Source organism: Danio aesculapii, chromosome 25 (genome assembly GCF_903798145.1).
Source record: "Danio aesculapii chromosome 25, fDanAes4.1, whole genome shotgun sequence".
In the NCBI taxonomy this organism is placed as follows: Eukaryota; Metazoa; Chordata; class Actinopteri; order Cypriniformes; family Danionidae; genus Danio; species Danio aesculapii.
The window spans coordinates 2502330-2518830 of record NC_079459.1 but is presented as its reverse complement, the minus strand read 5'-3'; the positions used below and the strand labels follow the sequence as shown (position 1 = coordinate 2518830).

Here is a 16501-nt window from a genome sequence, read left to right as displayed (position 1 = left end):
AAAATAAATTAATATTTTAAGTCCTGTTCATTTAGTTTTTAAATAATTCTTCCTACTAAAATGCTATTTAATTTAGTCAAATTCATATATGCAAATGATTTATTTAGTCTGAATCTAAAATCTGATTCTTGTTTCCGCGTAAATTCGGTCAGCTAACAAATATTTCTACAAATATCAGTTTTTTTTAGTTGGAGCCTAATTTTCATGTTGTTTACAAACACTATAACAAAAAGGACTTAAATGCAACCGGCATGGGCAAACTTTACACTATTTTAGACGAGTGCAGTGAGTGTTGCGGTATTGAAATGTCTCCTCAGGACTGGCACCGAGCCTTCAGAATACATTTATGAGCCCCATTGACTTCCATTATACACACTGTCCATCAGCTCAGTGAAACACATGTTGATCTGCTGAATCTCCTGCCTCATGCTGAGAGACACCGAGACTGATCAGAAATGTGGAGCGGGGTCTCGTGAGATGAGCTCTGTTCACACACTCATTATCCTCATCAGCACTGGCCTAATTAAACCGAGAACTGAATCTTTAAATGGCTCGGAAATGATCCCATGATGCTGCACCAATACTGGAATATTCCATTAGAAATGCAAATTAGGGATGCGCCGAAATGACATTTTTTGGTTGATACCAAAAACCGAAACACTGAAATAAATGATGCCAGTTATTAGTATCATTGCTTTTAAGGCTACGACTATATACTCAGGATTCATACAGTCATGAAAAACCTGGAAAAGTCATGGAGTTTTGACCTGCCATTTTCCAGGCCTGGAAAACTTTTGGAAAAACCCACAAAGTTTTGGAAAAGTCATCGAGAACCGATTTCTGTATTCTTGAATAGAAGTTATTTACTTCCTTTCTGTCCTTGGCCAATCACATACTCTGACATAATTAGCTGTGTTAGCATTATCTAAATCAATTTGACATAGATATAAATATAAATTGAAACTACATAGATTGCTGCAAGTTTTACGATAAGCTGTAATAAATTTGAACATGCGTTGTTTTTCTTTTACCACGGATATGTAGACATTCCATGAAACATTAGGTTATGAAAATTTACTTGAAAGTCTTGGAAAAATCATGGAATTTTAGTAGTAAAAATGTGTATGAACTCTGTGTACTAACCTTACTAAAATCAAGGCATTGTAAAGTAACTTGTAAAGTTTCAAACAAGAAATCAGTTACAAATTATGAAATTATTTATTTAGCACATTGCAACAATGGGATCTCACTAGGGCCAGACAGAATCTGCAGACATTTTGTGATAATTCTGCACCGAATTTTGTTAAAAATCTGTGGATTTATGTGGAATGATTTTGGGAGTGTGATAACTAAAAACTTAATATATGAAATAAATAACTTCTAACTTTTTATTTAATGTTCACTTTGCAAATCCAATTAAATCCACTTTATTTGGTAAACAAAGCAAGTCTCTCATATAATATCTCTACTAAATGACAGAAAGTATTACTGTACACACTGTAATGTAAAGTAAATGATGTGAACATTTTAATATTAGTCAATAATATTACTGAAATTAATAAAAAAAACCGAATAACTATAAATTTACACACATTTACACAAGTAAATAAACAGAATTAATGAAGGGCTAAACATCTGCGGAATTCTGCGCGCGCAGATTCTGTGTGGGCCTAGTTATCACTTCTGGCGACGTGGACTTATTACAGTAAAAAGTAGCAATTTTAATTTACCCAATAATGCATCAATAATATAATATTTTTATATAGTCAATCAAATTAACTTAATTTAAAAAATGCAACACATATTTCAACACGATCAAAATAACATGTTTACACTCGCTGAAATGGGCGTTTTTGTGTTCCAAAATGAAATGGATACAGAAAGACCAATCAAAACAGACTTGACCAGCTGACCAATAGGAGCAGAGCTGGCTTATGGAAGGGGGAGGAGTTTTCAGCCCCGAAGCCTTAAATTGATTTAAACAAACAGTAATAAAATCAATTCAAAATGATTTTAACATCAAATGCATATTCTGATACAATCAGTGTTTTCCAACCTTAGATGCGTTTAAACCTGTTGTAGGAGACTCCAGCACAATATTAGGACACTTTAAAATACCTCACAACCTGCTCTAAACCATTATTTCTGTGAGCTCTTTTTATCTCCATATGCACCATACACTTTTTGTTTTTTTAAATGTATTTTTAATTTTTTTTAACATGTCTAAACATGATTTTGTGGCGGTAATTCCCAGAAATTTGTGGAAAATTTTGCGTTAAAATAAATAAATGTATAAAAATTATATATATAATTTACCATTTTAGGTAGCCTACTATGTTAGGTGTGCAATCTGACAATGACACAAATAATAAAAATAAAGCTTCTTTATTCTGGTCTCTTGTCAAGACAAGATCTAAAACAGATGTGAAAGGGTTGGGATTTAGCCAAAGGAAGGTTGTATAACTCTTATTTTTATCCATGATCTTACTTTCTCTGAGATTTCACTCCCCGGAGCATCTGACATTATGTACATCACTCAGGACAGTGTTGGGGCTTCCCCTACCATAATACACCTAAAACAAGGATTGACGTAAAACTCGCCAATAACAGTGAAGCGTTTTCTCTCGTCAACGGCAGGTAAAGAGTTGTAAATACATGTAAAGCCCAAATAATGTCCTTGAATTCGGTCTTGTCCAGTGACCAATCTCGTGACCAATCTCCATCTGCTCCGTTTGTTAGATGTTTGCTCCAACTTTCTTTTGCAGTCTGAAGTGCGTTAAATGCACAAAACGACCAAAGTCACTCGCGCTTCATCCGCGTCTGCTTACTGCGCAGGCTGAAAACTCCCCACCCCCCATTCCATGTAATGTAATGATTGTGTGGGCGCAGGTGAGACGTCATTATTCGAGAGACACTCAAATACATAACACGCGCTGCGTATGCGACGTCTGTAAGTCATGTACACCAATTAATTGCAAACTGAAATAAAAATAATTTGATTATATAGCTTGGAATCAGATGTTTCATGAGATTATTTACATTTTTTTTGTGATTATTTTGCATTTAAATTAAGAATTTTGCAGGATCGAAAAAATTTGCGACTTTCTCTTGATTTTGCTTTGGATTTTATGATCGCGGAATTGCCAAAAACGATGAGGTCTGACTTTATAGCACCTCGTATTTCTTTGTGGAAAAAACCCAACTTGGACTTATTATAGCATTGATATATACTGCTACTCTCTGATGATTTGAAGTGCTTCTTTCACTTGTAAGTCTCTTTGGATTGATCTGCTAAGTGTAAGCGTAGATGCAGCTTTCATATACACAACATTTAAAGGCGTGATGAAATATGATCTAAACATGTCTGGATGAAAAGTGATGATCCTCCGTACTTCTGCTTTACTCCTTTACATTATTCTTGTGTGTGATGAGTGTAAACTTGACCCTTTTATAGCTGGAAGCGATGGTTTTGTGGCTCGTATGGATGTATTTACTTTCTGTCGCCTACACACTTGTGTTATTCGAACTCGTAGAGAAGGATTATCATTTCATGTTTACTCGGAGAAAGGCGTGCAGTATAGAGTTGAGTTATTCAGTCAGAATTATTAGCCCCCCTTTGAATAGTTTTTTCTCTTTTAAATATTTCCCAAATTATAGTAAATAGAGCAAGAAATCTTTCACAGTGTGTCTGATAATATTTTTTCTTCTGGAGAAAGGCTTATTTGTTTTATTTCGGCTAGAATGAAAGTAGTTTTTAATTTTTTAAAAGCAATTTTAAGGTCAATATTATTAGCCCCTTTACACTATATTTGTTTTCGATAGTCTACAAAACAAACCATCATTATATAATAACTTGCTTAATTACCCTAACCTGCCTGATTAACCTAGATAAGCCTTTAAATGTCACTTTAAGCTGTATAGAAGTGTCTTGAAAATTATCTAGTCAAATATTATTTACTGTCATCATGACAAAGATAAAATAATCAGTTTTTAGAAATGAGTTATTAAAACTATTATGATTAGAAATGTGAAAATCTTCTCTCCGTTAAACAGAAATTGGGGAAAAAAATAAACAGGGGCTAATAATTCTGACTTCAACTGTATATATGGGATTTCATTGATTAGACAACATTACAATATTGTTATTTTGACTTTAAACTACTGTTTTATGTGGGTCAGAGACACAAATTTGATCCCATTTTGGTGTCATAAAATTAAATGAACAGTGTTTTTTTATGTATATATTATAAATAAGGCATAAATAAGGCACTATACTTTTAATATTTAAAAAAAAATAAAATAACATTTCAGAATAAGCGGTGGACTAACGATGTAACTTCAGAAGAGTCCAGCATTAAATAGGAATTATTTATTATTGAATCAATTTGGTCATTTTTCATTTTTGAGCGAGATGCTAACGGTCTAATCCGATTCAATGATTTATGCTAAGCTAAGCTAAAAGCCTCAAAACCCCCTCCGACCCGGAGATCAGTTAAATGGATTATAAAATGGCAACTGTATAACTCTATACAGTGTAATAAATGAACAGTGTTTTTAATATACATATTAGTTAGAAGCCATATTAAGGAGTCTACTTTGAATATTTCTAATAACATTAATGCGCATTTCAGATTGTTATATGCTATATATACTGTATAGATAACTAAAGTTGGAACACGTTTGTTGTTTCGATGCTTGAAACTCCCTTTTTTTCTGTCCGTGACCTAAATACTGCTGCCATAATTGCAAAAGTATGAGTGCGTTTATTATTGTAGTCCTGCAAATACTGGCACACATTCATCCGTCCAGCCCAAACTGAATTCCTGACATGACTCTGGCCCAGCTAAGTGTTTTACTCAAGCATGTTATTAAGAAATCATGTACTTTTTTTTTTTTTTTTTCTACATACATTTTGCAACGGTTTACAGTTCTGTGACATTTAGCTTAGTCTATTTTAAAACATCTTAAGTATATTATTGGAATTCAAGTACATATTTAGGTCAGTGATTCTGGTGTTACTTCCTTTTGGTGGACTTCCTGTTAGACGTCAAGCTTTTTAGTAACTAAGAACACACAGACGTTGATCAATACATTTGACTAGATATAAAGCGCCAAGTGTTTTTTTTATATTGATCTCTATTACACATTAACAATGTAGGCTAATATTAAAAGCACAGCCATTCTTACATGTTTTTACACCAAATTCTGACCTCACAATCCCAATGTTGCAGCATAAATCAAGACTCATAAGACCAGACAACCTTTTTAGTCTTTTAGTGTCCACTTTTAGTGAGTTTCTTCTTTTCTGCTGCTGTAGCCCATCTGCTTCAAGGTTTGTGTTGTGTTCAGTAGGGTTGTGCAATATATCGCAGCTGACTTTCATATATTTTGGTTCAAATAGATACGGCTTAGGATCAGCACCAAAGTAAATATGTTCTGAATCATCTTGTCTCCATGTTCGCATGTGCAAGTAGGTGACCACGGTGGGTTTTGGTTTTCGGGCAGTACGTAATATCATTGCTCCTGCTGCAGCTGTGATACAGCAACAAATTTCCTCGATTATTATGTGAGAATGAGGGAATAGCAACTTTTCATTTTACGTTGGTCTTAGTACACAATGTAACTACAAAAGAGTATAGCTTTAAATTGGAAAAAAATCCTCCTGAGACACCCCCCCCCCCCCCCCCAATTGATTTGTGTCCTCTGTAGTGGACATTGTGTTTTCATAAATTTCCTTTGAATTTTTTGAGCTACTCTGTCAAGCCCTGCTGTACTGTTCAGAGGACATCCTGGGCTTCCTAGTGATATGTCATTTGATTGGCTGGCATGCTGGGAACCACTTACGCTGTATCCAAAATGGCCGACATACAAAAAAAGCCCATTTTATGGGAAGGAGAGAGTCATGTAAAATTGAGCTTTTTAAATGTTTTTTACTATTATTATTACATATATATTTGTTTATTAAAGTGTCAGGAACAATACATTTAGCTTTCAAAGCTGTTAACTTGTTTGTGTTTGTTACAACCTCCTGGCTCAAGGAAGTAGCAACAAAACCAAATAAATATCCAAACCAGAAATTCAAATCAACTTAATTATTTTTAATCAAAAATAAAGTGAAATGATACATAAATATAAAGAAAACAACACAAAAAAACGCTGAAGAGGGAAGGATAAACACCCGCAGTCCTGTTCTCTTGGTCTTTATCCAAACACACATCAGAGGTAACACTCCGCACCTGGTCCAAACGTAATCACGGCAAAACACAGCACCTGTTCGACACTCCAGAAGAATACCAGATCATGGAACACCTCCATCTTGTGGACACTAGTTAACACAACCTTACGACCGTCACAGTGTTTCAAAATATCCCTTTTTTAAATGTCCACTATAGTGGGCTCCAGGACCATCTGAATGTAATTAATGACTGCATTGTTGTAGGAGGCAGAAATGAAGCAGAGAGGATTCTTTATTAGATAGTTGAGGGAGACTCTGATTTAGAGTCTGACAATCAGACAATTAGAGAATGAAAATCAGTGTTAAATTTAAGTTTTATGTTAAATTTGTTGATTAACGTCACTTGTTTTGTTTTTTTTGGGGTTTTTTTTGAGTTCGGCTCTCTTTCAGACTAAACTGTTTCAGGATTTTCAATACAAGAAGAAAAAATGGCTTTTGTTTAGTTTTTGTTACATTAATATTGGATTAATATGCCTTTACAGCCATATCCTGGACAGTTTTGTTGTCTGAGTGGCGGTCGTTTCGAACTAAAATGGTCCTGTGGTCCACATGTGGACATACTGTAAAATTAAAAATAAAAACTAAATGTAAAAACTCTAAATTGTAGAATTTCTTTTAACCCAAAGGATGTAGGAAATCACAGAAAAAAAAGAAAAAATTATGGTCAGTTTTGACTCAATTTAAGACCACTTGTGCTGTGTGTGCAGTGAAGTACATCAGAGAAGTGTCTCCACTCTTCAAGAAGACCTCCATGAGTGCAGATCTGTCCTGGGATGGCCGTCTGCAGTCTCCAAACCTCAGCAGCAGCGATGAATCCCCCAAGAGCAGCGTCAGCCGAGACAGAAAGGTCATCCCGCTCAAAATGAGCTTCATCAGCCGAAACCTCACCATGCCTGACCTGGAGAACAGGTGAGTCCCGGATCTCAGAAACAGCTCCCTGTTACTGAGCTTGAATTTAATTCTACAGTGAAGACAGAAATTAGGTTTGGATTATGCTGAGAGTCAAAACTTTGCCATTATTAAGATCAAATGAATGCAGGTTTTATGAGCAAAAAAGACTTTCAATACAGTAGTAAAATTGTTTACTAAGTTCATTTAAAATGTAGTCTGACAACATTGTTGACAATCATATTTAAAAATGTGGCAACAATTCTGTCGTGAAATTCATTCTGTGATTCTGAGATTTTTAAAATGCATCATTATTTTCTCTTAAATGGATTTTGAGCAATGTTTTAACAGCAGGTAGTGGTCTAGGCTAGTTTTTAAACCACAGATGGCGCTCTAGACTAGTTTTTTAACCATGGGTGGAGCTCTAGACTAGTTTTTAACCATGGGGTGGAGCTCTAGGCTAGTTTTTTAACCACAGATGGTGCTCTAGGCTAGATTTTTAACCACAGATGGTGCACTAGGCTAGTTTTTAACCATGGGTGGAGCTCTAGGCTAGTTTTTTAACCACAGATGGTGCTCTAGGCTAGATTTTTAACTACAGATGGCGCTCTAGGCTAGCTTTTTAACCATGGATGGCGCTCTGGGCTAGTTTTTTTAACCACATGGTGCTTTAGGCTAGTTTTTAAACCACAGACGGCGCTCTAGGCTAGTTTTTAACCATGGGTGGTGCGCTAGGCCAGTTTTTTGACTACAGATGGTGCTCTAGGATAGCTTTTTAACCACAGATGGTGCTCTAGGCTAGATTTTTAACCACAGATGGCGCTCTAGGCTAGTTTGTTTTAACCACAGATGACGCTCTAGGTTATTTTTTTAACCACAGATGGAGCTCTAGGCTAGAGTTTTAACCACAGATGATGCTCTAGGCTAGATTTTTAGCCACAGCTGGCACTCTAGGCTAGCTTTTTAACTACAGATGGTGCGCTAGGCTATTTTTTATAACCACAGATGCCGTTTAAGCTTGTTTTTAAGCCACAGGTGGCGCTCTATGCTATTTTGTAATCACAGATGGTGCTCTAGGCTGGTTTTTAACCACAGATGGCGCTCTAGGCTATTTTTTAACCACAGATGGTGCTCTAGGCTATTTTTTTAATCACAGATGGTGCTCTGGGCTATTTTTTAACTACAGACGGTGCTCTGGGCTATTTTTTAACCACAGATGGTGCTCTATGCTAGTTTTTTTTTAACCACAGATGGTGCTCTATGCTAGTTTTTTTTTAACCACAGATGGTGCTCTATGCTAGTTTTTTTTTAACCACAGATGGTGCTCTATGCTAGTTTTTTAACCACAGATGGTGCTCTATGCTAGTTTTTTAACCACAGATGGTGCTCTATGCTAGTTTTTTTTTAACCACAGATGGTGCTCTATGCTAGTTTTTTAACCACAGATGGTGCTCTATGCTATTTTTTACCCACAAATGGCGCTCTAGGCTAGTTTTTTAACCTCAGATGGTGCTTTAGGCTATTTTTTTAACCGCAGACGACGCTCTAGGCTAGTGAGCTATTTTTTAACCACAGATGGTGCTCTATGCTAGTTTTTTTTTCCTAACCTGATTAATTATTATTTTCGGTTTGAGTGGTATTTCTAAAATGTGTGCAAGCAGAGTATGGCAGCACCACCCGCTGGTAAAAACTAAACTCAGGATCATTTTGAGAGCAAATAGCGAAGCATTTTGAAAATCAGAATCCATGCAGAATTGATTTCTCTAATGATTTTTCATCACAGCTTTAAACATTTCACTATATTAACGGTATTTGGTAATAGTGAAATAAATATATAGCATCATATTCTTATCTTAAGTCAGTTATTAATATGCATATGTAATCATTGTTGTGCTGCATGTTTTCCTCCCACAGGTTGCTGGAGCTTCATTCTCCGGACGGTCAGCACACGGTGGTGCTGCGCTGTAAAGACGGAGCCACTGCTCACTCCTGGTTCACAGCCATTCACACCAACGTGGCGGCTCTTTTACCACAGACCCTGGGCCACATCAACACCTTCCTGAACAATGCCAACACTCACTGCACTCTCAAACACATCGGCTGGCTGGCGGAGCAGGTACGTCCATACAAGTCAGCACTTTATCCCTTTATAGGGCACTCAGTAGCTGTTTCGTTCCGCCTCTATTTATATGCAGTTTGTATTAAGATGCCCATAAATATCACAACTAACATCATTAGTTGAGAAAAATCCTGTGTCAGCTGTATGGATCATGAATGTGTGTGTTTGCAGCTCGATGTAGACGGCGGCCGGCATCAGTACCGAAGAGTCATCATGGCACTTACAGAGAAAGATATCCTGCTCTTCCAGTCTGTGCCGTGGACGTATGAGAGCTGGACGACTCCTGTATTAACACACCCGCTGCTCGCCACACGGTAACATTCAACAGTTTACCCTCCGGATTTGCTCAGGCCTACGTTCTCATTTACATGAACACACAAATATGGTCTTCTTTTCTCTCTCAGTACCAAAATAAATGCACAAAAATGTGACTGCAGGCACTAGTGGGCGGAGTTTTCCCCCTCTGATGACATCATACAAAGGGAGAATGTCAATCAAAGTGTTTCTGCAGACTGTTTTTATCAACTGTGATTATAAATAATACAATTTACGATTAGAAGCTGCTTATATTCACACACTGCTGCCACACAACTGTGTTTAAACCCCATATAAAAGGGATTTTTGCATAACAGCTCCTCTTTAAAAAGTATTGAATTACACTCTCTGATTCCTGTATATAACCTGTTGTCTGTGTATGTGTGTGTGTAGGCTAGTTCACTCGGGCAGTGTGCGCAGTTCTCCAGCTCTCGGTGGAGATCTGCTGTTCGCCACGCGGACCGGCACCGGGCGAGGGATCGAGTCTCATGTGTTTCGTGTGGAGACGCACTGGGATCTGTCTACATGGACACGAGCGCTGGTGCAGGGCGGCCATTCAGCTGCAGAGCTCATCAAAGAGGTTTCCATAGGTGTGTGTGCACGTGTGTGTGTGTGTGTGTTGTTTGTAATTAGCCCCCCTGTATATTTTTTTCTCCAATTTCAGTTTGACAGATTTTTCAACACATTTCTGAACATAATAGATTTATTAACTCTAATTAATGCCTAATAACTGATTTATTTTCTCTTTGCCATAATGACAGTACATAATATTTGACTAGATATTGTTCAGGATGCTAGTATTCAGCTGAAAGTGACGTTTAAAGGCTTAACTAGGTTAATTAGGCAAGTTATTGTATAGGTTTGTTCTGTAGGCCAGTGTTTCTCAACCCTGTTCCTGAAGGCACACCAACAGTACACATTTTCAACCTCTCCTTAATCAAACACACCTGAATCAACTTATCATACCATCAGAAGAGACTCCAACACCTGAAGTTACTGGGTCAGAAAAGGGAGACATCCAAAATATGTACTGTTGGTGTGCCTCCAGGAACAGGGTTGGGAAACACTGCTGTAGGCGATCGAGAAAATGTTGTTCAAGGGGGCTAATAATATTGACCTTAAAATGGTTTGAAAAAAATTAAAAACTGCTTTTATTCTAGCCGAAATAAAACAAATGAGACTTTCTCCAGAAGAAAAAATATTATAGGAAATACTGTGAAAATTTCCTGAATATGTTAAACACAATTTGGGAAATATTGGAAAAAAAATCCACAGGAGGGTGAATTATTTTGACTTCAGCTGTGTATAAGCTCCTGAATGTGTTTGAGTGTGTTCTCTGCTCTCTCTCAGGCTGTGTGTTGAACAGGCAGAACGTGCGTCTGATCCTGCACTACGAGCGAGGATTCACAGTGACGCGCGAGTCTGGCGATTCGGTGCTCTTCCACTTCCCCTACGAGCGGCTCAAGATGTCCGCCGACGACGGAGTCCGAAATCTCTTCCTGGACTTCGGCGCTCCAGAAGGAGAGATGGTATGAACACACAACATCCAATCTTTACCCGGTGAAGATTTTATAACATACATGCGCAGTTCTGAAGCATATCACCCTAAAATTTACAGTAAGGATATCCAGTTTATAGTTGACTACATTGCTAAAAATGCCTTTCTTTAGATTTCTTTTGTCTTGATTTTAGGCCAAATATCTCAAATTTCTTAAATCAAGAAGCATTTCTGTCTTGTTTTAAGAAATAATGTCAAAATTAAGTGAGTTTTTCCTTAAAACAAGCAAAAGAATCTGCCAGTGGGCTAAGAAAAATCATTGAATGTCAAAAGGAAAAACTAGATTATTTTTCTTACCCCACTGACAGATTATTTTGCTTGTTTTAAGAAAAATCTCACTTAATTTTCTACATATTATTTCGTAAAACAAGACAATACGGTTTACTTGTCTAGAAAATGCTTCTTGATTTAGGAGTTTTTCAATATTTGGACTAAAAACAAGACAAAAAATAGTCTTGATGAGGTGCTGTTGAATTAAAAGTAATAAAAAATAATGCGAGGTGGCTAAATTTCAGACATTTTCTCAGGTTTTTGTCTTAGTTTGCACTAGTTTCTTACACATCTCATCCATTTTGATATGATGTGATATGATTTTTGTCTGTTGTAGCTGTGAAATAACTGAAATCATTTAGCGTAGGGATATGGAGCTGTAATGTGCCCAAAACCTGCCTGAACTACTTTATCTGTGTGTTTATTTGAAAATATCGGCACACACTCGAAATGATTGTTGCTATTTGTTCAAACTACTTATTTATAATAAGCTGAAACAACAATTCTTTGGATGTTTTGGGGACAACTTCACTGTTTTATGTTCAGTCCACTTAAATCATGAATAAATAAACCTAGTGTTATTTACAGTGCAAGGATCAACAGCCAATCAAAATCAAGCATTCGATGGCCTCTGTAATCTAATGTTTACCAGTCACATGACACTTCAGAAATTGTTCTGATTTGCTGCTCAAGAAACCATTTCGCAGTGTAATACACTTGAAGTAATTACGGTGAAGCGCAGTAACAATGCATTTATTCAGCATGGACACCTTCAACAGATATGGAAGTAACGACATTTATATGTTTACTGAAGGTTTACATTTTGAAAGAATGCTCTTCTTTTGAGCTTTGATCGTCAAATATTCATAAAAAACATGCTTTATTAATAACTGAGCACCAGAAATAATACAAATTCAGCGTTTAATCTTAAAATCTGTTTACATAAAACATGTCACTTTAATAATATCATTAATACAATCAAATTTGAGATGTTTTAATGTATTTTAATAGAATAAATGCAAGCGTAGTCTTTAAAAATGTGCGCTTATTTAGAAAAGACGTAATCCTTAGTGTAAATGTAGGATCTCCATTCAGTTGTCACTAATATGTGTGTGTGTGTGTTTTGTAGGTGTTTGAGCTTCACTCGGGACCGAAACCTGTGGTGTTTGTGCTTCATTCGTTTCTCTCAGCCAAACTGGCTCGATTGGGGCTGCTGACGTAAAAAACACACACACACACACACACACACACACACACATGGAGCAGATGATAGAGATTTCCTTCATTTATTCATTCTAGTGTTTCATTCCATCAGCGTTTCATAGTTACACTTCTAACCAACACAGTGTGTGTGTGCGTTTATTTGTGTGTCTGTTTGTTTGTGTATATGTTTGTTATGTGTGTGTGTGTCTTCCTAAAGCCGAACACAATCTTCCTGCGCTCAGATCAGGGACACACCAGTCGTGCCTTCACATTTAGAGCTTTTCACACGTTTTTCAGGCTTAAAGCTTTGCTAAATGAACATTTATTCTTGTATTATCTTTGTTTTTCTTCCACGTAACTCACTTGTATTTATGTTTATAACGTGTATTGCATGGCAAAAGACTGTTACATATGTGTGTTATATCTTGAGTGAATATACAGTGTGTGTGTGTGAATGTGGCAGTAACATTAAGACTGCTGCTCATGCAAATATGGAGAAAACCAAGCTTTAAATGCATTCCTGTATGCGACGACCAAAAATAACCTTCCTGAGCTGTAATTGTTTTGGACGTGATTGATTTCAGGGTGGATTTAACAAGCGGCTTGTGACAAAAATGGCGTCAGTATGAACAAAAGTGACACAAAAAATGACGACAACCATGTAAGAGATTAGTTTTACAGGCTCTAAGGTCATTTAGAGCAATTTTTTGGCATAAAATAACAAGAATAGTTCAAATAAGTTCAATATTTTCTGTTATTTTCAGTCACAACAAATAAAAACCAATTATTGAATCTCAATAACAAAAGAAAATCTCAACATAACAACATTTTACTTAGAAATTTGACCAAAAATGTAGTAAAAAATGCATTTTTTAAGTGGTCTCATTCATATAATGCAATTAAAAAGTCAATTTCTTTCCCTGTATATTGTATTTTTATCATTATTAACCATTATTGATACATCAAGAGTGGTAATCAACCAAATAATAGTAATATAATATTACAGCCACATTATATAATGAGTTCCTCCTTTAAATGTAGTAATTTATTTACAATTTTAACATGTTTGGTGTTATTGGTAGCCGTTTTTAATATACTAATTGATTGATGCAATTGGTTGCATTGAAATATTTGACAAAAAAAGACTAAATAAAGTACATTTTTGGACAAAAAAAGGTAGAAGTTGCAAATAAATAGCTTCTAATGTTAATTTTTGGCCCTGATTAATTCATTTCTGAGATTAATTTGCAATCAGCATAAAATATTATTGTGTTTTTTTACACCAATAATTTATGTTGTTTGACCAGACCAGCTCCAGGCCTTGATATTATTTTTATTTTCACTTTAATTTGTATTTTTGTGCTGTACATTTAATATACCACTGCTTAACCAGCATTAGATCAGCATCCCATCGCTTAAATAAACAGCAAACATCAGGGAGTTTTCCGATTTCCATGCTAGGAAATGTGAAGGAAATTGTGGACTAACAGTTTCTAGCCTTGTGTAAGTACATTTAGTAATAAATAATAACAAATCTAAACAATTTTCATGACGCACGGCTGGAACAAATGATGGAAATTCATTTGTTCTGGACATGTGGACCATTTAATAGCACTGATTGATACATGGTTTGTCACTAATCATTTATAGCATCAGTATAGTCTTTGTCAATATTTTAGTCTTTAATCTAATGCATGAGCACATTATTTCACGTAGTCGGATTGCAGAAGAGTTTGACAGTATTGAAGACGTTCCTTCATTGCACAATTCCAATATGTTTTTATAGGAACAGTATATGAACAATATGAATGATCAAGCATTCCTTCATAACCACTGCAGCACAAGCTTTACTGATGCAATATTAAACCACAAGAGAGATGGAGAGGTTTACTTTAAATACAGCAAACACACACGCAGCCTCTGCTTTAAGTGCCCTTAAACTTTTACACTCTACTGTACTTACTAATGCCGTAATGTTTCAAAATAGGAAAGTATTACTGACCAGGAGGACTTGGTTTCTTCTGAAGCATCCATTAAAAGGAAGACGACCCTTTTGGCTGTAATTATCGATTGTTTTTTGTTTTTGTGTTGGGGTGTGTGATATTTTTTTTTAACAATGACCAAGCTGACATTAAGTATGTCACTAACTGTAGAAAAAAAGAAAACTAAACACAAATATTATTGTATAACCTATAATTTAAGTTTGTTTATTATTTTAAAAAGGTGTGTTCTAGTTTGATAATAAAATACACGCAAGTATAATTTTTCAGAATATCAAAGCATTGCCTTTTTATTTTATTCAACAGTTGTGTTGACAATATTGTCTATTTTCTTTGTTTTGCTAATCCAAATAGTTGCCAACAAAACCAAAGTGTAAAATATTTTTTGTTCCTGAATAAATTCGTTTCTGAACAAATCATTTGAGTAATCGAATCAACGATTCATTCAAAAAGACAGTCACATGCTTCATTTCTAAATTAATCAACTGTTTTGAACAAGTGAATGAACAAGTGAGCAATTCAACGACTGGATCATTTAGATTGGCTCTTGTTGCCACCTACTGGTGGTTTTAGTGTTACATTTATTTACTCACAAAAGGCGTAAAACAAGCCACAAAGACATGAACATCAAAATGCTGTTTAATTATCATTATTATCGCAAGAAATTCTATAAAAAAATATTGAGATATATATTTTTCGCTAATTAAATTGTTCCAAACAAAACCAGAGTAGAAAATATGTCAAAACAACATTCGGGGATATTTTCCTGAATAAATCAATTTATGAAGGAATCATTTGAGTAATTGAACGATTCATTCAAAAAGACATGCAGTGACAGACAGACACTTACTGGTGGTTTTAGTGTCACATTTATCCAAAACTGGCGTAAGACCGGCCACAAAAACATGCACATCAAAATACTGTTTAATTATCATTATTGAAAGAAATTCTGAAAAAATATTGAGATGTTTATTTTTTCACTAATCAAAATAGTTGCAAACCAAACCAAAGTAGAAAATATTTATCAAAACAGCACTGCAATGTTTTTTCCCTGAATTAATCAACTTCTAAAGGAGTCGTTTGAGTAATTGAATGATTCATTCAAAAAGACATGCTTAATTTCTAAATGAATCGTTTGTTTTGAACAAATCATTTTAGTAATTCATTGAATGGCTTATTTAACACTAGTCGCCACCTACTGGTGGTTTTATTTCACATTTATTTATCCACAACAGGCATAAAACCAGCCACAAAAAACATGCACATCAACATACTGTTTAATTATCATCATCGAAAGACATTATCCAGAAAATATTGAGATGTTTATTTTTTCGCTAATAAAAAAAGTTTGCAAACAAAACCAAAGTAAACAATATTTGTCAAAACAGCACTGTGATGTTTTGTTTTTGAATTTATACATTTCTAAATGAATCATTTGAGTAATTGAATTAACATGAATTAATACATTTCTAATGAATCATTTGAGTAATTGAATTAACATCAAAAACGATCCAAAAGACAATCACATGCTTCATTTCTAAATGAATCAGCTGTTTTGAACAAATCGTTTAAGTAATTTGACGAAGGGCTTATTTAGATTGGCTCTTGTCGCCACCTACTGGTGGTTTTATTTCACATTTATTTATCTAAAACGGGCGTAAAACCAGCCACAAAAACATGCACATCAAAATGCTGCTTATCAAACAATATCGAGAAAACAAATTGCATTTAATTTGTTTAATATCACACACCCCTATCACACACACCATGGTGGATCTTACGTTCAGTCACATTTTCTCCATTTATGTTACTGATGAACCAATGCATTGTCTTAACGGTGTTAAATCCCATGAGTAGGTTAAAGAATTGCACTTGTAAGTGAGATTTGAGACCAATGCTTCAGACGATGAATG

General features: G+C 35.4%; 1 protein-coding gene across 1 annotated transcript in view; it reads left to right on the top strand.

Moving 5' to 3' along the window:
- sntb2 (syntrophin, beta 2) overlaps positions 1-16040 on the top strand; it is a 19855-nt gene extending 3815 nt beyond the window's left edge. The window contains exons 2-7 of the mRNA XM_056451825.1: positions 6943-7144; positions 9038-9239; positions 9414-9556; positions 9951-10147; positions 10908-11086; positions 12515-16040. Coding sequence (XP_056307800.1) covers positions 6943-7144; positions 9038-9239; positions 9414-9556; positions 9951-10147; positions 10908-11086; positions 12515-12607 — 1016 coding nt within the window. The 3' untranslated portion in view covers positions 12608-16040. The remainder of the gene's footprint in view (positions 1-6942; positions 7145-9037; positions 9240-9413; positions 9557-9950; positions 10148-10907; positions 11087-12514) is intronic.
- The last annotated feature ends 461 nt before the right edge of the window (positions 16041-16501 follow it).